Source organism: Halichoeres trimaculatus, unplaced genomic scaffold (assembly GCF_033239565.1).
Source record: "Halichoeres trimaculatus isolate MK-OKI-2021-1 unplaced genomic scaffold, fHalTri1.1 fHalTri1_scaffold_15, whole genome shotgun sequence".
In the NCBI taxonomy this organism is placed as follows: Eukaryota; Metazoa; Chordata; class Actinopteri; order Labriformes; family Labridae; genus Halichoeres; species Halichoeres trimaculatus.
The window spans coordinates 26,448,849-26,473,400 of NW_027437193.1; the positions used below are offsets into that span (position 1 = coordinate 26,448,849).

At 42.8% G+C, this 24,552-nt stretch overlaps 3 protein-coding genes across 3 annotated transcripts; 1 reads left to right on the plus strand and 2 right to left on the minus strand.

The window, feature by feature from the left end:
- The first annotated feature begins 372 nt into the window (after nt 1-372).
- cactin lies at nt 373-8,979 on the plus strand. Its single transcript, XM_074688550.1, has 10 exons — nt 373-710; nt 1,109-1,694; nt 1,803-1,898; nt 4,135-4,280; nt 4,405-4,567; nt 5,775-5,889; nt 7,154-7,346; nt 7,456-7,578; nt 7,791-8,173; nt 8,339-8,979. Exons 1-10 carry the CDS (start codon nt 406-408, stop codon nt 8,827-8,829), a joined length of 2,601 nt encoding a protein of 866 aa, XP_074544651.1. The 5' UTR covers nt 373-405; the 3' UTR covers nt 8,830-8,979.
- Nucleotides 8,980-9,373: 394 nt separating this feature from the next.
- On the minus strand, nt 9,374-17,503 carry sema4e (semaphorin 4e). The gene is made up of 15 exons (XM_074688551.1): nt 17,065-17,503; nt 15,531-15,843; nt 15,239-15,384; nt 13,266-13,328; nt 13,086-13,184; nt 12,834-12,933; nt 12,623-12,733; nt 12,371-12,522; nt 12,004-12,182; nt 11,732-11,888; nt 11,332-11,554; nt 11,094-11,209; nt 10,821-10,978; nt 10,681-10,733; nt 9,374-10,602 (listed from the first exon to the last, which is right to left on the minus strand). Exons 2-15 carry the CDS (start codon nt 15,637-15,639, stop codon nt 9,944-9,946), a joined length of 2,325 nt encoding a protein of 774 aa, XP_074544652.1. The 5' UTR covers nt 15,640-15,843; nt 17,065-17,503; the 3' UTR covers nt 9,374-9,943.
- Nucleotides 17,504-19,324: 1,821 nt separating this feature from the next.
- stap2a (signal transducing adaptor family member 2a) lies at nt 19,325-24,493 on the minus strand. Its single transcript, XM_074688694.1, has 11 exons — nt 24,270-24,493; nt 23,367-23,438; nt 23,161-23,280; nt 23,022-23,078; nt 22,776-22,927; nt 22,562-22,693; nt 22,398-22,467; nt 22,056-22,158; nt 21,847-21,942; nt 20,396-20,524; nt 19,325-20,272 (listed from the first exon to the last, which is right to left on the minus strand). Exons 1-11 carry the CDS (start codon nt 24,375-24,377, stop codon nt 20,217-20,219), a joined length of 1,095 nt encoding a protein of 364 aa, XP_074544795.1. The 5' UTR covers nt 24,378-24,493; the 3' UTR covers nt 19,325-20,216.
- Nucleotides 24,494-24,552: the final 59 nt, after the last annotated feature.

Genomic DNA, 24,552 nt, shown 5'->3' on the forward strand with positions numbered 1-24,552 from the left:
CACTATTTATTAAAACACGTCTTTCCACCGTTATGTTGTTGGTTTGATTTAGAACGTTTTATGAACAACAAATAATGCAAATAGAGAATGGATATTTTTATGTACTTTATTTGTTTAATCTACACATGTGACGACAAATAATGCGCCAGTGTGAAGAAAGGCCTTAAGAGATGGCCACCTTCTGCCTGAAAGACTAATTCTGAAAAAAGGCAACAAAATTGCATTGATATGTTGATCTTAGTCATTTAAAGGTAAATATAACAATTATTTTTATTATTTCTAATTTTAAAATTTGACAAAGACAGAGATACTTTGCGGTTTATGAGTACAGCAAACCGAATCATCCGTTACCTCTTATTTACGCGACGCCAGGAGCTAAGGACCCCGAAAAGCAGAAAGTTCGTGATGGGTTCGAAATCGCGACGACGGTCCCGTTCCCACTCTAGAAATCGGAGCCGTGATCGGCGGACCAAATCCAAAAGGAGCAGTTCCAGATCCCCGGAGAACAGGAGAGCCCGCAGCCGGTCTGCAGATGCTAAGAGAACCGCCCGTAGACGGGAACGGTCTGCGAGCAGGGACTCCAGTGATGGCTCCCCTGGTCGACGTCGGCCTGGACGCAGGGATCGGTCAGGTTCCCGCAGCGGCTCAGAGAGCGATAGAAGGCGAGGACCACACCGGACCAGGAGCCAGTCCAGAGATCGATCATCAAGGTAACTAACATAAGTGGCCCACTGCTAGCTGGCTGGTTTGGGTTTTACGTGCTACCAGCTGCCCAGCCAAGTTCGTCATGTTGAGATAGTAATACCGGCCATATTCCATATTATATTCATATTATATTTTATTTTTGGTCACGTTAAGATTTAGCCCACACAACATGAAAACAATCGGGATCTCGACCATGATCCTGCTATACGGTTAGGGTTAGGGTTAATACTGTTGTCCAGCTGTACAGTAAACCACCTTAAAACCATAATCATGACTTGGTGGTATCACCATGCATTTTAATCAAAGTCATTGAATATTAATCCACCAGTATTCACCGCTCAGAAATTCGTGGTTGGTTTCAAGATGCAAAGAGTTGCTAAGATTTGTCATTTCTCTGTCTCAGCTCTGGTTCAGATGATCACAAAGTGAGGAGAAAGAGGCATGACATGGAGAACCGGAGAGGGACCTCCCGAGAAAGAAGGAAGGGAGGATCGGATTCCAGTGACAGGAGCAGCGACAGAGAAAGGAGGAGACGAGAGAGTCCAGTCAGAGACAGACAGAAAGGAGGAGACAAAGGAAGGTGGAGAAGCAACAGCAGGGACAGGGACAGAAAAGGAGCAAGAGAAAAAAGTCGAGAGCGAAGGAAGAGGAGTAAAGACAGGGATCAAGGGAGGAGTGTGAGGAGTAGAGAGAGGACTGTCAAAGACAGGCGGAGGGGGCTCTCCAGTTCGCCAGATTCAAATGATACCTCAGGATCTGATTGTGAGGACCGTGCAACTAAAGAGAAGGAAGGGAAGAAGAAACAGAAGGATATGATGAAAGCTCTGGAGACACCAGAGGAGAAGAGGGCTAGGAGGCTGGCAAAGAAGGAAGCCAAAGAAAAGAAAAGGAGAGAAAAGATGGGATGGAGTGAGGAGTACATGGGATACACCAACGCAGACAATCCATTTGGTGACAACAACCTGTTAGGAACATTTAAATGGCAGAAGGTAAGTTAAAATCTGAAATTTCTAATTATTTTAAAGTTGTGTTTTTTTTCTTTGATTTTTGAAAATTTTAACCAATCGTGGTTTCTTTTTGTGCGTGTGTTTGTTCAGGCTTTGGATAAGAAGGGTATCGGCCATCTTGGTGAAAAAGAACTTAAAGAAAGGAACAAATGTATTCAGGAGGAGAACCGCAGAGAACTGCAGAAGGTATGGGCCGCAGGCTTTATTTTTTATATTTTTTTAAGTTATAATTCCCTTTTGTGAAAAAAATAAATTGAACTGATTTAGAATGATGCGCTTCCACTGGTAGCAGCAGGGTCTGGCAGCTCTCAATTTGTGCTAACTACTAACTGTTTGTGTCAGTAACTAATGGATATGTCTGTTGGGAGAGGAGTTAATTCAATAGAGGAGCTCCTTGCACTACAGTGGAGCAAATCTGGAGGATTTCAACCTATCCCGCTGAAGATAAAGATGCGTTTCCAGGGATGCAGAGTTAAAGGAAGGAGATGGAGATATAAGCCCTTTCTTCCATAAATCATTGCAAGGAAATGTCAACTCTGCCCAACAAAAGTGATGAGCTGGAGATGTTTGTGAAGAATCCAGAGGAGACTGTGATAGCAGCTTCATGTGCTTGGCTGAAGCCTGTGTGGATCTTCTTGGCTTTACTCTGATACCTTCAGATAGTGATGCTAAAGATAAAAGGTAGGGGACTGGCTTTATTTGTAAATCAGAGATGGTGGAATCCATGGTAGTTGTACCTACTACCTTCCAAGAGGTGATAAATTAGCAATCTTTGTGTACATTCCAGCCAAAGTGACAGCTGAAGCTCCATGTGATGTCATCCATGAAACTGTTGTCAGGATACAGACTCAGCATCTTGAAGCACTGGTAATATCAGAAGACTTCCCATCTAACTGGATTTACACAGTTTAATTGTCCAACCAGAGAGAGTAAAGTACTTGATCTGCTGTATGTCAACATCAAGGATGCCTACACAGCCATCACTGGGCAAGTCGGACCACAACCTGGATTTACTGCAGACCCGTTACAGACCCTGTGTACTGAGGCAACTCCCCTGACAGTGACAGGGAACACCTGAGGCTAGTGAGACTTTAAGGAACTGATTTAATGCACAGATTCACTGCTGGAAACAGATGAGAACAGCATGGACATCAACAGACAGGTTGAATGTTTTACTGAGAACATCAACTTCTGTAGAGACACCGTCATACTGATAAAGACTGGACACTGTTTCCAGTATAACAGACCCGAGGCAATCCTTGGCCAGGAAGAGGAAGCCTTTAGAGATGGTGACAAAGAACGCCTCAAACAGGCGCACACATGAGTTGAAGAGGAGATCAAGGTAGGTAAAGGTGGAATACAAAAAGAAGATAAAGAGTAAATTACAACACAGCAATGCCTGTGAAGTGTGGAGAGGAAACAGTACCAGCGCAGGCTACAGAAAAAAAATTAAAGACAGCCAATAGTGGGGGATGTGGACTGAGCCAATGAACTCAACCAGTTGTTCATAAGGTTTGAAACAGCACCCACTTCCTCTTCTACTATTGCTCCTTCTCTACACAAGCCCATCTTCACCACTCCAGCTATACCCCCTCTTACACTTACTTCACAGAAGGGCCACAGTTTGTCAGGTTAGGGGACCGTGTCTCGGGGACAGTAATGAGCATTATAGGGGCTCCACAAGGGACTGTTCTGGCTCCCTGTTCACACTGTTTGCAGCAGACTTCTGATACAACTCTGAGTCCTGCCATAGGAAGTGGTAGTGGATTTCTGAAGATCCAGGCTCTGCCATCAGCCAGTTAACATTCATGGGGTGGACAGATTGGTGCCATCATACAGATATCTAGGTGTACGTCTGAACAACAAGGTGGACTGGTCCCTTAACACAGATGCGCTCTACAGGAAGGGGCAGAGTCGCCTTTTTTTTTTTTTTTTAAAGAAGCTCAGATCATTTGACATCTGCAGAAAGATGCTGCCGATATTTTGTCAGTCTGTGGTGGCAAGTGTGATACTTTGTGCTGCAATCTGCTGGGGAAGCAGTAAAACCAAACAAGGATGCCAGGCGACTGGACAAATGGGCGAAAAGAGCTGGTACAGTGATTGGAACCAGGTCGGACTCACTGGGGGCTGTGGTGGAGAGCTGAATACACAAGAAAGTAGAGGCCTTTCTAAATTATACTGATCATCCACTTCCCAGCATCTTTGTGGACTGCTCATCTCTATGCACTGCAGGACTGAGAGAAACAGAAAATCGTTAGTTACTGCGTTTGTTAGGCTTCATAACTCTCTAGCCAATGAGATGAGCTGACAGACATCTACATTTCTTGTTGTATGGGATTTTTGTAATTTCATCTGCCAGACACCTGAAATTCCTTTCATGGATTAGTAAAGTACATTACAAAATCTATCTTTGTGTGTTCAGGTGAAACAGCTGCGTCTGGAAAGGGAGCGAGAAAAGGCCATGAGAGAAACAGAGCTGGAAATGCTGCAGAGGGAGAAGGAGGCAGAGCATTTCAAAACCTGGGCTGAGCAGGAGGACAACTTCCATCTGCAACAGGCCAAATTACGGTAAGCGTGCATCAACAGTTACTACATTTCTTTAAAGTCTGTTAGCCAATGAGAATATCTAGGCCACTGCAACAGCTTCTTAAAGCTCTCATAACTCTTGACAATGTGTGTGTTCTGTGTGCAGGTCTAAGATCAGAATCCGGGATGGTCGTGCTAAACCTATTGACCTTTTGGCAAAGTACATCAGTGCTGAAGATGACGATCTTGCTGTGGAGATGCATGAGCCGTACACCTTCCTCAATGGGCTCACAGTCACTGACATGGATGATCTGCTGGAGGACATTAAGGTATGCAGCACATTGCCTCTCCAGCTGAGAGCAGCTTTAAATGCACAGAGTAAACTCTATAGCTGGTAGGTAGAAATGTTGTATCAAGTGCATCTTGATGGTGGCTACCTGTTCAGAATATCCCAGGATGGAATTATTTAGAATGATTAACCAAATCAAAAACAATCTGGGAAGATCTAGTTTTTATCATCTATGATCACAGAATCTATCAAAGTTTTTTCTATCATTTTACAAGGAAGCTTAATTAGATCAACTATCCACTTTCAAATGTATAAGAATTAAAAAATCCAAATGTCATCACTTCAAGCTCTTATCTGATCAAATTACGTTGGAACAACAAATATCAGAAAGAAAAACCTTGATGCTGTTATCAACATACTGGTCATCCTGGTGTGGTCACTTTATTAATTGTAGCACCCTCTAAAAACTGTTGATTTCAGTAAGTCCCACAGTTTGGATAATTTACATTCAAACTTTTTGGGGGGAATTTAGAGGAATTTAAACACAGTTAATGTGTGATTACAAAAACTAACAAATAAAGTTGTTTTGATGGCATAGGTCTTTATATGTAGATGGAGCAATTTTTATACCGTTAACAGTTCTAAGATGTTAGATCTTTCTGCTGTGGTCATTCCTTTAGCTGCCACTGAGGAGCAGCAAATCCTATTAAAAGCAACACTTTACATTTGCATTTGATTTAACTTAATAATTAAAACTTGAAATCTCAAATGACATACATTACACTTCTCTTCAGGTAAGTTCCAGTTTTAAATTTATTATGAAGCGTTTGGTTTCAACTAGACATTCCATTTTCCTTAATTTTGGGGGATTGGTGATCAGCTCATCCTTACATATAAAACTGATCTTATATACCCCCCAGGAAGGTCTGACAGCCAGCCACTGTTGCTTTTTGCTCTGAGACCTAAAACTCAGGACACTTTATTAGGTGTTTAAGTTAAAACATAAAGATTTTATTGTTTCACAGATATTGTTCAATGATTTTCAATAAAATAAGATTGGAACATTGAAGGTGCTGTCAGTTAAAAAGAATAAAAAATAAAAATTGGTATCGGTCAGACAATTGTAATCGGTGCACCCCTAGTTTCAACTAAACAAAACAGAGGTCATGTGTTTGCTGCTGCATATTTTTATCCATTAGACCAAACCTTGTTCTTGGTGTACTGAATGAGGGATGTGTTGCTGGTAGGTGTACATGGAACTGGAGCAAGGGAAGAATGTGGACTTCTGGAGAGACATGACGACCATCACCGAAGACGAAATCAGCAAGCTGAGAAAACTGGAGGCCTCTGGGAAAGGACCAGGTACAAATCCTTTCTTCTTTAAAAAAAACACCATAACTTCAGTCTTGACAAGGAAACAGATTCTCAAACTGTACAGCCATCTGAGCATGCAAGCGGAGTGGAATGGTGAGGATCTCCGCTTCTCGCTACCTGAGGTGCCCACCTCTGTCGCTCCCTGCTTTAAGTCCCACCATGCTGCTCCGCCCATTACTGCTCAGCACTCAACTGAGATTGCATCTCAGTTTCTCCAAAATATATTTTACTTATCTTGAATTGAAGCTTTAGACCCCAAATAGGTGGGAGTTAATAAATTATTGTACTTGGATACTGTAATTAACTAGATTTCGGCCCAGATTTGGGCATGCATCAGACTCTTGTTGTGAGCGGAAAAGAGCGAAAATTGGTTGGCACACGGACCTGCCTGATTCAGTTTCTGAAATCCTGCAGATCCATCTTGCCAGGCTCCATTGACCACAAATTCACTCGGTTAAATTCTCAAAGGCCCAATCAGAGACAAACTGTGGTACCTGCGGGAGCTGCAGTACCTACCGTACCTGTGGGAGCAGCGGAAGTGACAAGCAGACGTGACGTCAGCAGACTTTCGTTCTTGCCAGCGTTCCTTTGATTCTTAAGTTAACTTTACAAAAACAGCAGCTGTCGTCTAACGCCATTATTACAGCTGTTTCTCATTTTCCTGTAGTTGTTTGTCTATTGTTGCTCAGCAGCGGCACACATTAAGCTACGTCATACCGTGGCTTGATGTGGATTGGTCTGTGGTGAGTGTGTCAATCAGAACGGCCGTCCAATCACCAGCTGCTGATTTTTTTGAAGGTCCCACCTCTGAAAACAAATCCAAAGAGCTGCTACCCAGATGGACAAGTGAAGTATTTCCTTGGTGGATATATGTAACTGTCCGTCCGGCGTATCAGGTTAGCTCTGCCTTATAAATATAAATATAAATAATATCCTGCTTTGCGCTCCTTTCAAAGTTCAGCCTGCCGCTCCCTGCTCCCTGCTCCCTGCGCTTACATGCTCTGACAGCCATATAGGAAACGTACAATCATCTAGTATATAAGTCTTTCTGAAGTAACATCACAATTTATTTGACAGCTAACAACCTGTCTTTGAGGACAAGGGACACTGGAAGAAAAACTTTTTGAGGTCACGCGAGTTAAAAAAGAAAAAAAATTAGGCTAAAAATAGGAGCAGAAGTTTCAGAACATCATACCACACACTTCATGCTTTTGTTTGATTCATTTTTTTAATGTAACCTTTGAATCATCAGGTGATCGCCGGGAGGGCATCAACACAGCTGTCAGCACAGATGTGCAAACAGTGTTCAAAGGAAAGACGTACAGTCAGCTGCAGGCCCTGCATCTCAACATCGAGTCCAAGATCCGAGCCGGAGGATCTAATCTGGATATCGGCTACTGGGAGAGTCTGCTACAGCAGGTCAGAGTCTACATGGCCAGAGCGAGGTACGCATACATGAACCCTCTTTGTTTTTGTCCTTTCAATTATTTTAACCATTCCTTAGCCCTCTTTCCAGAAAGTGAGTGTCAGTAAGAATTACTTTTGGTGTTGCAGGTTGAGAGAGAGACACCAGGATGTGCTGCGCCAGAAGCTGTTTAAGCTGAAACAGGAACAAGGAGTGGAGAGTGAACCTTTGTTCCCCATCATCAAAGAGGAGCAGAGGAGTGATGAGGAAGAGTAAGTTACCTCAGAGCTTCAAACACAGCACACACACACTGAGATCTGTGACCTCAACCACCTGAGGTTCAAGTTTCACTTCATATTTGTGGAGGAGCACTTCTGTTTTACTTTTAGAATGAGTGTTATCACTCAGGAGCACATGCTGAATACTTGTGATGTATCTTCACCTCACCTGTGGAAAATATTAAGCCCTTGTTTTGTATCTCCAGAGACAGAGAAGAACAAACAAGGGCGGCAGAAAACACCAGCCAGCCTTCATCCCCCTCCACCAAACACAGGAGCAGAGGAACTGAAGAGGATGATGAAGAGGAGGCTGGTCCATCTCCATCCGCAGCAGGAAACCAAGATGAGGAGGAGGAGGAGGAGGGGGAGGGGGAAAAGGATGACAAGAAGGACGAGGAGAAGGGGGAGGTGGTGGAGGCCGTGCTGACAGAGGAGGACCTGATCCAGCAAAGTCAGGCGGAGTACGACTCGGGTCGTTACAGTCCAACCCTGCTCATGCAGTCTGAGCTGCCTCTGGACACACACACGATCACACCAGAAGAGGACGCACACAGGCTGCAGTTAGCACGCAGACAGCTGCAAGTCACAGGTATGAGCCCATGTACTGAGAGTTTAAATGTCAGGGTTACAGAGAATGTGGAATTAGTTGGTGCTCTGACATGAAAGTATCCAGAAAACAGCAACACCAGTCATCCTTGAGACTGTGATGTATCAAATGTGTCCCTAAATCTGTTTCCTTTGACTCCTGCTCCAGGTGATGCCAATGAGAGTGCTGAAGACGCTTTCGTACGTCGTGCCAGAGAGGGCATGGGCAACGACGAGGCCCAGTTCAGCGTGGAGTTCCCAGTCACAGGTAAAATGTACCTGTGGGCTGACAAATACCGTCCCAGGAAACCACGCTTTTTCAACAGGGTCCACACTGGTTTTGAGTGGAACAAATACAACCAGACGCATTACGACTTTGATAACCCACCGCCCAAGATTGTCCAGGGTTACAAGTTCAACATCTTCTACCCAGACCTGATTGACAAGCGATCCACCCCACAGTACTTCCTCGAGCCCAGTCCCGACAACAAGGACTTTGGTATCTTGAGGTTCCATGCAGGTCCTCCTTATGAGGACATTGCTTTTAAAATTGTAAACAGAGAGTGGGAGTATTCCCACAGACACGGTTTCCGCTGTCAGTTTGCCAATGGGATCTTCCAGCTGTGGTTCCACTTCAAGAGATACCGCTACAGGCGGTAGAAGTCGCAGACCCAACAGGTCGGTGGGCCCGTTACTGGGTTGGAACCAGAAGCAGTGTGTTATACAGGCTGTACAGTCAATGTGCTTTATTTTGTTAGTTAACCTGGCAACAAAAGGCAGTTTCTTAAAGCTTCAAATCCTTTTGTACTGTTATCTTGAAAAGTGAACTGTAATGAAGTTTGAAAATACAAATTAAAGATTTTTTTTTAACTCAAAAAGCTGTCTATTCTTGATTATTAGCTGTAGTAAATTCCCTCATTAAAAACCAATTTTTTTAGGTGAATTAGGATTAAAACAAATTAATCTTCCCTGAATGTAAACCAGAGGCAGATGCTGTATCTGACACACAATACACAGGGAGCAAAATAGCATATAAACTTTGGAAAGGCCCCCATTGTGCTGCTTACGCTGGTTGGCAATCAGTCACATCTGCTTGAGGCTCGAACACAGACGTTGTGCACTTCAACAAAACTTTTCAGTCATGAACAGGACCAGTTAAAATTCTGATGTGTTGCATCCTGCTCTTTGCTTTCACCATTTCCCTGCTTTTAACCACTTGCCAATCACTTCCTGATTTATGACTGCAGGCCTCTTTCACATTCTTGGCAAGTTCAGTCATGCTGCTGAGAAGTAAACCCTGTTTCTTCTGTGTGAATACTTCAAAACAACACAGCCACCAAGTAGAAACACTTTAATACAAACACACTTCATCTGCTCAGCACAGCATTAAAAATTAAATGACTCACTTTCATTTGCTGAACATTCTTAAAGAAAATAAAACACTATTTACAAAATATTTCAATTAAAAAAGGGATTTACAAAACTATGAGATCTTTAAAAAAAAAGAGAAAACAAGTACAATACAAGTTGAAGTGTGTCTCATTCCAACAAAAAATTCATAGGTTTGTGTGTTCAACTTAACACTTAGTATTTCAAAAACAAAGGTTTAAAAATGTGGAATGTTTTCAGAATCTAACTTGTTTGAGTCCCATAAATTAAGATTTCAGCTGAACCCCTTATCCAGCCTGCAAACAAATAGTTTAGGGCTCTACCGTTTGTTTTTCAAGCTTTGTCTCCCAATAAGAACTTTACCTCAGTTACTACCACACCATTTTCAGATTTCCGATTCATCATCAATATATTTTAAAGTAGGAAGATTAACATTTGGATCATTGCGCTCCTCTGCTGCACTAAATACTGCCTCCCCAGTGTGATTGTTGTTACTGCGGCCATTGTCCGTTCCCACAACGAGAGGTTTCTCCTCCACCAGTCCAGGCCTTGGTGCATTTTGGTTTAGACCCCCATGCTCGTGGGTCACCTGGGTTTGTAGTCTGTTCCTCTTCCCACAGTGCCAGGGCAGCGGGAGATGGCCTTTGTAAAAGTTCCAGGCCAAAAGGGCAAGAAGAGAAACCACGAGAAGTGCAACGACAGCCTGCAGTCCAGCCACAGAGGCACCACTCACCTGAGCCCTGGGCATAATCACAGTCCCACCGCCTTTGTCTGCTGGGCCAACCCTGACCTCATACTCAGCCACAGCAGTGGAAAACGGTTCAGTTTTGGAGCTCTCAGTAGAGACGCAGCGGTACCGACCAGCATCTGAGTCTGAGGCGTTCAGGATTAGCAGTCCGTCTCGTAGGAACTGGAGTCGAGCTTCGGGGGTCAGAGGGCTGCCATCCCGCTCCCATGTGGTTATTGCCAGGTTGGAGGGTGCAGTGCAGCGAAGCTTCAGGTTCCCCCCTGGCCAGATAGTCTGATTCACAGGCTTCACAGGATCTGATGGTAAAACAGAGCTCTTTAGAGAGACTGTTTCTTTGCTCTGAGAATAAGATGCTCATTCACTGCCTTACTCACCAGCTTCTGGGCAAAGAGATGCATCACCATCTTTAACACTTTGGACCAGCTCCCTAAACCAGAGGATAAAAATGAATCAAATATAGTTTGGGTGACAAAAACAAACACTTTGTGCTCAGCAAGTCATGAAATCTGCCTACCCCTGCGAGTCAGAAATGAAAACACATCTCTTCTCAGCTTTGTCCCAGCCACAGTACGGGTCTCTGGTTAACACACAGTCCATACAGGATGGAGATCTCTCACAGGTGGCCAGTGGTACCTGTGCTACTCCATAGTCTGAGCCTGCATAGATCTGACCCTGTACACAATGGATCCATCACACAGACACAGAACAATGACACCAACGTGTGTTTCACGAATGAACATACACTTGAAGCATTAGCGTGATGAGCTATTAATGAATTTGAATTTACCGTGACATTTGAGAATTTCAGGATCTTGATTGGCTCTGGTGGCTGAAAGAGCTGTACCTCCTCTATGATGAACATCTCTTCATCATAGTTCACAGCTTTCAGCAGAGTGCCTTCCTCTGTCACATTAAACAGACACAAGTTAAATTTACCCACTGCTAAATGTTATCAACAGCAGAAAAGCTGATCACACACAGGAAATGACAGTGTTCTGCTTTCATTCAACGCTGTACTCACACACCTGTGCCAACAAACATCACATGGTATTTGTTTCCGTCTGCCGCCTGCACTTGGTTGACTATGATGCGTGTGAATGTAGCTCCCCTTCGCACCAGCAGAGGCTTCTCTCTGATTGGCTGGATAGCCTGGTCCATGAGGGGTTTGTCTTTGATAAATTGAAGGGTCCGGTCTGGGAGGTCCAGAGTCTGAGTTATACCCTCTCTACGGGCGGCATTGTCTATACACTGGCAGAGGAGGAGACGGGAAGGAAAGAGGAGAGAACAACAGAGTTACACTACAAAAGACATCAGCTGCCTGCTCCGCCACTGGCCATAAAAAGAGTTGCTTTTTAAGCTCAGCCTTTGTTTTCTAACACACACAAACACACACTCACACACACACTGAATAGTGGGCAGACTCACAGCTCCGGGACGAGGGATGGGGACATCTCCGCTATACATCACCCACTTAACAAAAGAGGTTTCTACGGGGACCGGGGTCTTGTACTTCCCCTCTGCAAACACTCTGCTAATGTCGGACACGCTGTACGCACACACAGCTGAAAGGTCTGATGTGTCTCTGAAACACAAACACACACACACACACACACACAAATGAGGGCAAACTGCCAAATACAGTTAAAGAAAAAGGAAACCTAAAAAGACGTTTGTTAATATTGTTAGTTTAAACGTACGACTGTGGTGTGAAGACGGCGTAGAACAAACAGTCCCTCCAGCGTTTCTGGGGGTCACACCAGCGGTACGTGTCTTGGATAATGTATGGCAGCTGAGACTCAAGCACAGGACAGTCCAGCCTGGCTTTCAGGAAGGATGTCCATTTCTTTTGCAATGTCCTTTGACCCCCAAGATCTCCCTGTGAGCACAAAGAGACAAATACGATGACATATTTACAAGACAAAAAACACGCTGCTGAATAGGATGCACAATCAGGCAGCGGAAAGGGTGGAATGAGAACAGCTGGGGAAGTTGTATTTATACATCCGTCTCTTTGTAGGAAACGGAGCTAAAACTATTTAGGGCAATAAGGTTAAACCCTTTCACCTTACAGACACGGGCCACGCGGGAAACCACCAGTTTGTTGTAGCAGTCGCACTCCACAGCAGTCTCACTGAAGAACACGTACACCTTGTCATCGTCTCCATCCTCACTAAAGTCACTCTCTGGCATCTCAGTCATGGACACAAAATTGGGCTCTGAAATAAAGGGATGAACACACAAATTTTTCCAAACCTATTACAAGCGATTGCATGAATAATGTATCCTACAAAACCACAAACTGTTATCACATCGTACCATTAAGCCAGGAGCTCTTGAACTCTGTGCGTATGGAGGTAGGAGAACTGCGCATCAGGACGGGTTCAGATCCCAGGAAGTTCATGGAAGTAGCTGAGTACAGGCTGTTTTCTGATGAGGCACAGGGACACAAAATAAATGACTTCACCGATTTTAACATTTTTATCTTTTTTTTCTGTTTTTCTGTTGCCGTCCTAAAACTGCTGCTCACCAAACATGATGGAGGCGTATCTCTGGAAAGGATCAAATGGACATTTTCCTTTGCCATCCTCTCCATTCTTCTCAAGAACCAGTTTCCCATCTGTATAGGACTGCAGGAACACACAAAAAGCACTCCAAGTCACTGTGTTTATCTCCAAAACCTTCAGTTATTTTATCTGCACTTTGACTACACAAAACCACATTTTATAACACAAATGATGAACACAGAGGATAGTGAGCACTGTGGCTCTGGAAGTCTCACCATGTAATCACACTCGGGGTCGAAAGCATTAGTTCCACACACATACATCCTGTTATCCTCTGATTTGTGCAGGATCCTGATGTAGTTCTTGCATTCTGTCTGTAAAGACATTTTAAAATGCAATAAACACACCTGCTTTTTATGTGTAAGTTTAATCAACAAACACAAAACTGCACTCACCTCAGGATCCTTTCCTTTGTTTTTACAATCTTCTTCTTGTTTTTGTGTCACTTCCCATTTAACCTTGAAGAGTAGAAAACACTATGAAGTAACACAGACCTTGAGTTTTCTTTAGTAGAGCCAAACTACAATGTTGAAATTCATCATTGTAACTTTCGTGTGGCTTTTTAATGCCTTTTTGAGAAGCCCACAGTTGCAGCGTGATGTAAAATGAGTAAAGCGGTACTATAAGTAAAGCTGATTAGATTTAGTATTTGTATAGCAAATCTACACTAAAGGTTTATGAACTGTAAATACATGTGCATTTTTTACTTAATACGTTTTTTTATAATGCTATAATGTGTTGTAAGACGCAACATTCCCATTATTCCAAATAAAATAGCACTATTTATTTCAATACTTTCAGCCAGGGTGGGCTTTTTGCATGAGTGGAGACTGTCACTGCAGTGTTGATAAATGAAAAACTCATAATTAAGACAAGAATGCAACTGAAGCGTGTGAAAGAAAAATCATGTTTCATTTCTGTGCCAGGTTGAACTAATGTAAACAGCTAGACGTACATAAAACACAACAGTGGAGAGGTGTAAACAACAGAAAATGGAATCATATTGTCAGCCAAAGCCCTGTATGTAGCAGTCGCTTCTGTCGCCCAGCTAGTTTGGACTTGGTATTTTCTTTGTAGCAAAGGTTGGGTATTTATAAATTCAAAGACATATACATATATGGTTTGTTTGCACAAAAATCTAACCGCCCTTAACCCAGCCAATTCTGTTATTTCCATTTTATTCCAAGTAGATCTTTAGCTCTGGGCTCAGAGGACGCCTCTTGTGCTGATTTCTAAGATAACTGTACATCTTCTCTTAAAAACACACCTCTTGCAAAGATTAAGGCAGATTAGAAAAATGAACTCTGGGAGATCATGGAAGAGGACAGCTGGAACTGTGCACTCCAAATAACAAATGAAATTACTCACTGCGCAAAGTTTATTACCATACAATTCAAAGCTGTACATCGGGGTAATTTCTCAAAACTTTCAAAACTATATCCAGGTGAAGATGCTAGCTGTGACAGATGTTGTAATACTCCTGCTAATTTAACTCACGTTTAGGTTACATCCTGCTCTTTCATCCTACTGGGGTTGATCTTCAGTAATTTATCAAGGGCTCTTGATATTGAACTTCGACCCAGTGTATCTGCAGCTATATTCGATATTACAGATCAAGATAACTGCACATTGAGAAAAGACATAAAGACTTAATGATTTTATAACACTATTTATACAATAAAAAAATAGAAATAAAAGTTCACTGAGAGGGTCTAAGAACAAATTTTACAGCATCTGGGATCCAGAACTGATGTATTTATGTAAACTTCAAACTTGACTTGATAAAACATAGAATTTTCTTTATTTTAAACTACTTATTTTTTTAGTGCCATTATTATTTTTTGTTTTAACATATTACAGAGAAGTGATACCCTGTGTTTCTGTTGGGGTGGGTGGATTACTTTTGTTCCAGTAATGTTTTATTTCATGTGTTTTTGTGTTTTAAATAATTCCACTCTTTAATATCTGCTTTTCATTGATAGATTTGAATAAAAAAATTAAATAAAAATTGATAAATAGTTTAAAGAAAGAAAGAAAGAAAGAAAGAAAGAAAGAAAGAAAGAAAGAAAGAAAGAAAGAAAGAAAAAGAAAATGGGATCATGTCTGACAGTTGAAAGTGACTGACAGCGATGAGTACAAGGTCTTGTCTCTTAGGCAGCTCTTAAAGCCCAACACCAAACTTGTAGTACATGCTGTATGTAAAACTATGTAAACTGTAATTTAGAGGTACATACCTTGGCATGACACACAAGTTTCCTCTTAAAAATATTTAGCTGCAGGCTAACAAAGCTCTGATAAGGCAAGTAAAAGTTTGAAGGCACTGTTATAGTTGCCTGAATTGCATTTTAACCGTTGTGCTTTTTCTTACCACGGCTTGTTTCTTGGAGATATCTTTGAGATCCAGAGCAAACACTGCCTCCCTGGCACCCAGTACCAGCAGGTCTAGATCTTCTCTCAACAGCATGGTTGAGTAGTTGAAGACCCCCTCCTCTCGAAACAGGTGTGCATTGTCCCCTACGGACAGAATGAGACAGTACTGCTCAGCAAACACAATTGCTTCATCCCCTTTTCCCAATTTACCAACCCAAGCTTAAATCCCATGAGTCAACATGTAAGTAACTGTGATGACGAAATGTAGGCCAAGGTTATACAACACTCACTATGATATGGCACAGATCTGCGGGGGACACAGTCCAGTGGTGAGTCTTCATCCAGCATCAAGGCCAGGGGCAGCAGCCAAAGGGCGCAGAGGGAAAGCAGCGGATGCATGGCTCTTTTGTTCAAGCTAACAGGAATTTAAGCTTTATTGTTTCCCAAACGGTCAGTCATACAGGGCTAAAGACAGCAAGCAGCATCTATGACGTGATGAGGTCTCTGCCGACTGAAGGTTGATGGCCCCTTTACTGGCCCCACTCAGCAGGCTGTCCATCCTGAGATGGATGGCACAGACTAGAGAAACAAAGCCGAGGAGGCCTGAAAGAGACGAGGTTGTATGGATATCAAAGTCAATTCACTGAACATGAGATCTGAAAGGGAAGAAATGTTTAAAGTTAGTGCTGCAAAAAGCAAAAACGGAAGAAGAAAAAGCGCAAAGAGATGTGACAGATGCATTTAAAACAAAATCAGACAGAGCAGAGAAATGGCTCCAAAGGGCAGAGTGAGCTAAAGTCAGCGCGCTAGTAAATCTGTCAGTTCCTTAGTGATGTTAATGCAGGGCCATGAAAGACATTCAGTAGGGTGCAAGGATGGCAACTTCAGCCATCCTGCGGCACGACACAAAAAACAATGAGAGATTCACAGAGCGCTCGAGGCTGGTGAGGAGGAGAGACATGTCCTTGCAAAAACTTAGTTGCAAGACATTTCAGCAGCAACAGGAAACACTGTGGTTTGCTCATCACTGTTGCCTCATTTAGTCTACCATCAAACTAATGATTGACCTAGATGGTTGCTTGTCTTAGAATATGCTTCCGGTTATGAAACAAGTTTTTTTTCTCTGATTTTTCTGAGACAAACTGTGTGACAAAAACCTGCAGTGTGGGTGTGTTAGTGTGTGTGTACCAGGTGTCTCTTTCCTTAACAGAGGTGTGCTGCAGTGTTGTCCTGATGGGCTGTGGCATGTCAGAGAATGCAGCCCTGATAAGATGTTTCACATATTTTGCCCTGAAGCTAAAGCCAGCTTTACTACACCCATTACTACACACATACACTCACACAAACAAACTTATTTTACGCATTAATACGTCAAATTACCCCAATTAAAAAACATGTATTGAAACTTTTAAGGGTGTTTTACGTCAGTTACTGCAACGTAGGAAAATTTAAGAGCAAAATGACGAGGTGTGTGTGGTTTATTTGGGTTATTCTGGGTAATTTGCACTACTGAATGCAACAAATGAAGCTTTAAGCCCAAATTGCCATCACAGTCGACACAAACGTACTAGCGAACAACAAGCTAACCGTCAATAAACACTCCTGTCCAAAGTTAATAACTCACCTGTGCACCGACACGCCCAAAGCTGCTGATACTATTAAACCATAGTCCCAGCACCTGTTAAGCGCCATTTTTTAGACATTAGCAACTTTAAAAAACGGTTCTTAATAAAACTTACGCAAAGTACACAAACGTTGGAAACGTAGAAACCACAAAGAAACGTTAGCGGCCGTACTCAACGTAAGCTCTAAAGCTTTACTTACATTTACATGAGCTTTCGACTTCCTTTAAAATGTGTGTCAAAAACACAAAAAAGTTTCACTTCCAAAACTCTCACGCCGCATTAAAAAAAGCTTATCTTGTGGCTCAGCAGCCTCCGTGTCTCTGTTTCGGTCCTCTTAGAGTCACAGCAGTCATCATCCGTGTTTAGAGAGGGTCTCTCAGCACTCACATCCCGCGGTGAACAGTGTCTGAAAGGCTGCTGCTCCGTTTTTTAACCGCCTTCAGTGAGCAGTTGTGGCGGCGGCAGGCGCTGATCTCTGATCTGATTAAGTTTTCATTGTTCTCATTTACCTTTGTCTGTCAGGAGAGGGCACAGCTGGTCCAAGATGAGCGATGCACAGAGGGTTTGGTGCTTTTACAGGTTGCACAGATTTTTAGAAGCTGAGTGACATGTCCAAACAGGAGAGACAGACTAACGTAACCTAGTGGCGTGTGGTGAAAGCTTTCTGACCTCTCATGAATGGATAGGGTTTTTCTTTATCTGTTTTGATTATATCTCCTTTAATTATATTGCACGTGCTCAACAGAATTTATCAAGCGTGTGGATGAAACAAGATTGAAAATACAATGGTGGCCCAAAGACAACGGATCAACAAAGGAAACAAACAAAAAAAAAATAATAATAATACAAAAAAGATGATGAAGAAGACACAAACTCTTTTTCTTTTTTTTTCTTTTTTTTTGGTTTTTGCATTTACTCTTTTTTTTTTCTTTTTTGTTGTGAGTTCCACTTGAAGGGCCACTGTTTAATGAAAAAAAAAAACTTAAAATAGAAATGAAAAAGTACGACTTATCATCTAATTTCGAAGTGTGAGATCATTTAAGATCATCACAACAGGCGCAAGAAGTAAAATGAAACAATAAATTAACTTTAAAAAATGACTTTTTTTCAATTATACTATCTTTTGGGTGTTTGTACTTATATTAAGACTTGATATGGGTCTTCAAAAACTGGAAAAGACTGAATCATTCACTAGTAGTATTGATTTGATTCCAACATTGTCCAAGAATTCATGCATTAACAGAAACTGAGACTTAAAGCCTGGCACTTGATAAATGATTTAAAATTAATTCAAGAATAACCCTGTTGTGGGAGACATAAAAAGCTTATCTTGTTTCCTAGCTTAAATTGTGTATATATTTTGTATTTACTCTGTGCAGAGTTCTTTATTTAATATTGTAATAATCATTATTCTTTTTCTACTACTTAAACTCTATTTTTTCTACTCTTGTAATTCTATCCACGTTTGTACTGAGAGAGTGCAGTTTAAACCGGAGTCAAGTTCCTTGTATTCTTGAAACTTGGCCAATAAAGATAAAGATGATTCTGAGAAATATTACAAAGACAAATTGGACCCATGCAAAGCACTTTAATGTCCCTGATATCTAACACTGTTCCTTGTTTGTGACTAAGCACACACTACCACACGACGTGTACAAATGTTAAGTTGTTCATTTTAAGAAGACATTTGATCAAAAACTGCCACAAATACTGATATGATTTGCATGTGCATTGGAAAGCCAATCCACAAAATGTATGAAAGCCATGTAGAAACACTGATTGATCATCAGATATTTGATGAACCATCCTTTTTGTTATGAAAATGTTGAGAGGTAGGGATTGGTGTAATATTGTCTTGAAGCCATGAGTCTTTACCATGCTGTATGTAACAGCATTGTCCTATTAAAGGTGTCGTGGGTTTGTGCTGTTAAGGTTTCTATCTCTCAGGTGACAGCCATGCCACTAGAGGGTGCCCTTTGGATTTGAATATAGTAGAAGGATTTGGCTGAAGAAGTCACCTGCCGCTTTCAGGCAGGTCTAAGCATGGGTGAGTCATAGCACCTTACAGTAGCACGTACACAGTGGCAAAGATTAAGAAACACTTATAAAATAAGCACCAACAGTACAGTCAAACAGTACAGTGTCCTTGAATTAACAATACATCAATGGTTGCTTATTAACCACAAACAGCATGCCAGAGCAGCAGGTGGAGATTGTGCAGTTCACAGTTTCTGGCTCGTTCAACTGTTTTCACACACATTTCATTTTTTCCCAGTCACAGTACACACAATTATGTCAATGGAGACGATTGCTGAGCCTAAACCTGATTGGGCTCATTTCAGGTTCAGAGCTGATAAAGTTTCTCAGGTGTTGATCTTGGCATCAGATATCAGGCTCAGTTGGTGGCCAAGCATGTTTCAATGCTTCTCAGCTGCCAGTCATCTTAATACAGTGAGTGGTTTTTTTTTTTGTTTTTTTTTACTTTTAAGACATATTAAAGGTACAGTGTGTAGAAATGGGAGTTTATAGCTGAATGTTAGTAGTCAGATTCTCATTAAATTACTCAGTGGTGGCCTGCAGGGACAAAGTGCTCCTAAGATGCATGATGAGTACGACTCTTCAACTGTCAAGTTTTTACCATTAAAAACATCCGTTCATACTAATAGTTTTTTGCACAACAGCAACTCATCTTATTCTTCTCCCTCTTTCAACCAGTACATTTCATTGGCCACACACTGAATATGAAAATGTGATTGGCCTTAACTATTCTGTCCATGCTACTGTAGAAACAGTATGCCAGAGCAAGGTGGTGACCTCCAAGTAAGGGGATCCTTATCAAGTCTTGAAAAAGCTTGTGTAATTTACTAATAAGACAATATTTACATCCAGGTGATTATACACTAATTTAAATATGTTTATATTCCATATTCTGCTAAATGCTGACAAATACTGCACACTGTACCTTTAATTTAATGTCGCACTTTCTTATTTTTCTTCGAGACAGTTTGTAAACAGTATAATGTAAGAAGACACAAGGCAAATGGATTGTTACTCCAACCAAAGGACGGGCAGCATTTCATGAGGCTTGTCATGAACCTAATCCAGTGTTTAGCAGCCTGTCCTGCTCTCTCAGAGCCCATCAAAGTCCATCTAATGATCAAGTCCAAAAACTTTGTTGCCAGACCAGAGGAATGAAACTCAGCGCATTTTGCATCCCCTTCAAGAAAGTGGTGTTTGTAGTCCGTTGTCTTCCACCTTGAAGGCACAGGATGAATACATAGCTGCGGTGAGAAGTTATTTGGCACTGAAGAGTAAAGATGCTGTGACAGGAGGATGAGCCTTATGATTAAGTCACTCCTGGCTGGCTCGTCTCTTTTCCAGCTTAATTTTGAGTTCTTCATTGAGTGCTGTGGACAGATGTATGAAACAGACTTAGATGCCCGCACTTGAAATCTGAAAACATGTAGCTGGAATGTTGCTGGTAAAAAATTGGGATCTGACTGCAGCATTAGTTGAGCTGTGCCACTCACTCTGTGCAAGAGGTGAAGGGGAGAGGATGAGGCGTCGCATGGGGTTGGTGGGCGAGGCTGGTACTGATGAAGTCAGGATACGACGGTCAGGGGCAGGGGACCTGGACAATGGGCTGCTGCACCAACGATCTGCAGCAGAATACAGCAGTTATTGTCATCATCATTATCCCTATTATTTTTGTTATTATTATAGGAATATACACCCACTGGCCACTTTATTAGGCACACCTGTCTAACTGCTCATTAGCGCAAATTTCTAATCAGCCAATCACATGGCAGCAACTCAACGCATTTAGTCATGAAGACATGGTCAAGATGATCTGCCGCAGTTCAAACAGAGCATCAGAATGGGGAAAAAAGGTGATTTAAGGGACTTTGAACATGGCATGGTTGTTGGTGCCAGACGGGCTGGTCTGAGTATTTCAGAAACTGCTGATCTACTGGGATTTTAACCAACAACCATCTCTAGGGTTTACAGAGAATGGTCCCAAAAAGAGAAAATATCCAGTGAGCAGCAGTTCTGTGGGACAAAATGTCTTGTTGATGCCAGAGGTCAGAGGACAATGGACAGACTGGTTGGAGCTGATAGAAAGACAACAGTAACTCAAATAACCACTGGTTACAACCGAGGTCTGCAGAAGAGCATCTCTGAACGTACAACACGTCCAACCTTGAGGCAGATGGGCTACAGCAGCAGAAGACCACACCGGGTGACCCTCCTGTCAGCTAAGAACAGGAAACTGAGGCTACGATTCATACAGCAACACCAAAACTGGACAATGGAAAATTGGAAAAACGTTGCCTGGTCTGATGAGTCTGGATTTCTGCTCCACATTCAGATGGTAGGGTCAGAATTTGGCGTCAACAACATGAAAGCATGGATCCATCCTGCCTTGTATCAACGGTTCAGGCTGCTGCTGCTGGTGTAATGGTGTGGGGGATATTTTCTTGGCTCACTTTGGGCCCCTTCGTACCAACTGAGCATGGTTTAAAGTCCACAGCCTACCTGAGTATTGTTGCTGACCATGTCCATCCCTTTACGAGCACAGTGTACCCATCTTCTGATGGCTACTTCCAGCAGGATAACGCTCCATGTCATAAAGCTGGAATCATCTCAGACTGGTTTCTTCAACATGACAATGAGTTCCCTGTACTCAAATGTCCTCCACAGTCCCCAGATCTCAATCCAATAGATCACCTTTGGGATGTGGTGGAACAGGAGATTCTCATCATGGATGTTCAGCTGACAAATCTGCAGCAACTGTGTGATGCTATCATGTCAATATGGACCAAACTCTCTGAGGTATGTTTCCAGTACCTTGTTGAATCTATGCCACCAAGGTTTAAGGCAGATCTGAAGGCAAAAGGGGGTCCAACCCAGAACTAGCAAGGTGAACCTAATAAAGTGGCTGGTGAGTGTATAACTGTAGCTTAATATCACTGAGACAAGCCTTGTTTTGGAGGCAGGGCAGGAGCCTTTGGCAGGGGGCTGGTTGGGGCTGTGTGGAGGATCCTCTCTCCATTCTCGTCATTGGCAGAAACGTATGCTGAAGACAGCAAAATATTTTCACTTTTTCTTATTAGTTTGTTTAAAAAAAAAAAAGCAGAGGAAAGGCAAAGATATAATGCAGATATTTGTGTGGTGCATGGAGGGTCTCACTGATATTCTCCTCGTAAGGCTCCTCCAGTAAAAACGGCTGAAGAGTTCCTGCTGTTTTCTCTACGAGGGCGTCGATCACATCGTGAAGTGTAGCACAGGGAATCTAGAGAAAGAGACCTGCTGTATTAAAACGCCCAAAGCTTTATGTATGCTAGTAGCACAGGGAACACACAGACTGAGACATTATGACTGCAGCAGTCTCAAAGCATTGCTCCCATTTGTTTCTGTTGCCTCGTCATCTTTAACAGCACAGTCTTGGATTGAAACAACCAGAGAATCTTTGTAAAATAGAACCAAAGCGTCTTAAAATTTTTTGGTCAAGTAGAAAACTTGTACACTTACAGGATTTTCTACATCAATCACATAACCGCCCTGGTCCCTCTGTGTGACACGATAATGTCTGAACACTGACCTGGAGTGAAAGGAGAGATACAGGGTGTTAGCAGTTCATAACGTCTGACCATCACTCTGTAGTTGTTGTGTGCAGATGCCCAGCAGGTGTTTACCCATTCAGGTCCTGACGTGTGGTGACAGCCAGCGAGCACCCATCTCTGCCTGGACGGAGCAGCATGTTCCCACAGTCGGGGTGTCTCTCTAAGAGGACTTCAGCTTCTGTTCGAGACACTGGTCGAAAACACCTGCAAGTGTGCAGATGCATGTTATGGATGGCAATACAGTCGTGCACACACTCACTGGAGGCAACACAGGAGGAAAACTCACGGGGGAATTTCTCCCACTAAAGGCACGGAGAGGGGAGAGGGAGGAGCACGTGTTGGGGTGCGAGATCTCCGCCTGGATCTTTCTTTGTCCACTACCTCCTTCAGCATCTGCAGCTGGCCAGGCAGCAGCGTGAGACAGGAGGGGACGTTGAGCTGTGACGGCACAAAAAGGAGAGTATTGGTAAGCTGATGCAAAGGAGATAGAGAGAATAGATATAATAAGAAAGTGCAAAAGATGAATACCTACATCTATGACTGAGTAGAGGAAACCTTTCCAGAGCTCTCTTGATTCCAAGTTAGGTGCCTGGGAAACACAATAGTACTTTGACACCCTGTAAAATGCTTGTATTTTTATGAACATGTATGAATGTGAATAAATGAATTACCGTAAGTTTGGTCTCTCCATCCTTCATGCGCAGGATGAGTCTTGCTGCCTCCAGGTTCCTGTCTCGGCTGCAGTCGTCCTTCAGTGACACAAACCCGCCGAGGTCCAGCTTTTCCACATACTTAAAAACACACAACATAACAGTGTGCAAACTATGACGCACAAAGAAAAATTCACATGTACTGAGTTTATAATGTGAAAACTTACATGGGCATCCTTGGCATTGTTGAAGAAATACAGGGAATTGCCGCACAGACAGGTCCACAGTCGCCTGGATGCCTGCCATACAGAGAAATAAGACAACATGCAAATCAAGGAGTTTGACCACATGTGTGTAATGGATATTTCCTGTCCCAAGAGATGGAACCACAGCTGCTCTCAATCTGTGGACACGGACCAGGGCAATTCCCTGCACCTGAGCCAGGCTCACATTACATGTCTATATTGCATTAAAATGAGCCTAATGAGAGAGGGTGGGTCTGGGGGGAGGGCATACTATAAATTTTCACCTTCTTTTTGTGCATGTAATGAAATGAAGGAAAAAAACAAAAACAAAAAACAAATGCAATAGGATTCTGTCTGATATTGTCAGATTCACTGTGTCCAGCTTAGTATTAGAGATGTGTCAAAACAGTGGATCAGGGTTGTCAAATTATGACAGCATAACAGTTTAAATCTCAGTCTGCAAAGATTTCAGGTGCTGATAAAGCTTAGTAGTCTTTCGGTTTATTCGACCGCAGCTAGAAGTAACCAGTGCATCATAATTTGTCCACAAATGATTCAGGTGGTTTGATTTTTCCATGCTATGATTTCGCGGCAGTCGTCTTTGACAGGTCGTTTTGCCTCCCTGTCAGACTCTTGAAGAACCGAACTTTACAGCACAAAAATTAAATATAGGCTATGTTATTCGCAATGTGGGAAAAAAAAATCCCCACCAGCCCCAGGCTCACCTCGCCCATTCTACACAATAAGGAAGTTGACAGTTCACTGGAAATGGGGGATCAGCCGGTGTGGAGGAGCACTCTCTTTCACACACACACACTGACCATCGCTATCTACGGCACACAACAGGAAACAACATGGCACTGGATCAGCGGCGGACCAACCTACCTTTTCCTTCGGTCCTCGCTTCTCCAGGTAGCCCTCGTAGTAGCAAGGTGGGAGCTGCGCCCGGGGTCCCCCCGGCCCAGGGCGCTGTCTGACGGGTGCAGCCGCCATGAGTGTCGCTGGCTGGGCACCGACCGAGGACAAAGGGGGCGCTGAGTAATTCGGGGGAGTGACACGCCTTCCCCGATGAGATAGTGCTGTGGCAGGAGCCCAACAGCTGGCTGCTGTAGCCTGCTGTGACAGGGGATCATGCAGATGGGTGGTGGTGCAGTCTTAAAATTTAATG

Coding starts and splice junctions, on each gene's coding strand:
- cactin (XM_074688550.1), top strand. CDS start 406: ATGGGTTCGAAATCGCGACGACGGTCCCGTTCCCACTCTAGAAATCGG. Junction 1,695..1,802: donor GAACATTTAAATGGCAGAAG/GTAAGTTAAAAT, acceptor GTGTTTGTTCAG/GCTTTGGATAAGAAGGGTAT. Junction 8,174..8,338: donor CAGACAGCTGCAAGTCACAG/GTATGAGCCCAT, acceptor CTCCTGCTCCAG/GTGATGCCAATGAGAGTGCT.
- sema4e (XM_074688551.1), bottom strand. CDS start 15,639: ATGCATCCGCTGCTTTCCCTCTGCGCCCTTTGGCTGCTGCCCCTGGCC. Junction 11,555..11,731: donor CCATCCCTCGTCCCGGAGCT/GTGAGTCTGCCC, acceptor CTCCTCTGCCAG/TGTATAGACAATGCCGCCCG. Junction 10,603..10,680: donor ATCTCTTTGCCCAGAAGCTG/GTGAGTAAGGCA, acceptor TTTTACCATCAG/ATCCTGTGAAGCCTGTGAAT.
- stap2a (XM_074688694.1), bottom strand. CDS start 24,377: ATGGCGGCTGCACCCGTCAGACAGCGCCCTGGGCCGGGGGGACCCCGG. Junction 23,079..23,160: donor ATGGAGAGACCAAACTTACG/GTAATTCATTTA, acceptor TGTGTTTCCCAG/GCACCTAACTTGGAATCAAG. Junction 20,273..20,395: donor CCCTTCACCTCTTGCACAGA/GTGAGTGGCACA, acceptor ATCTGTCCACAG/CACTCAATGAAGAACTCAAA.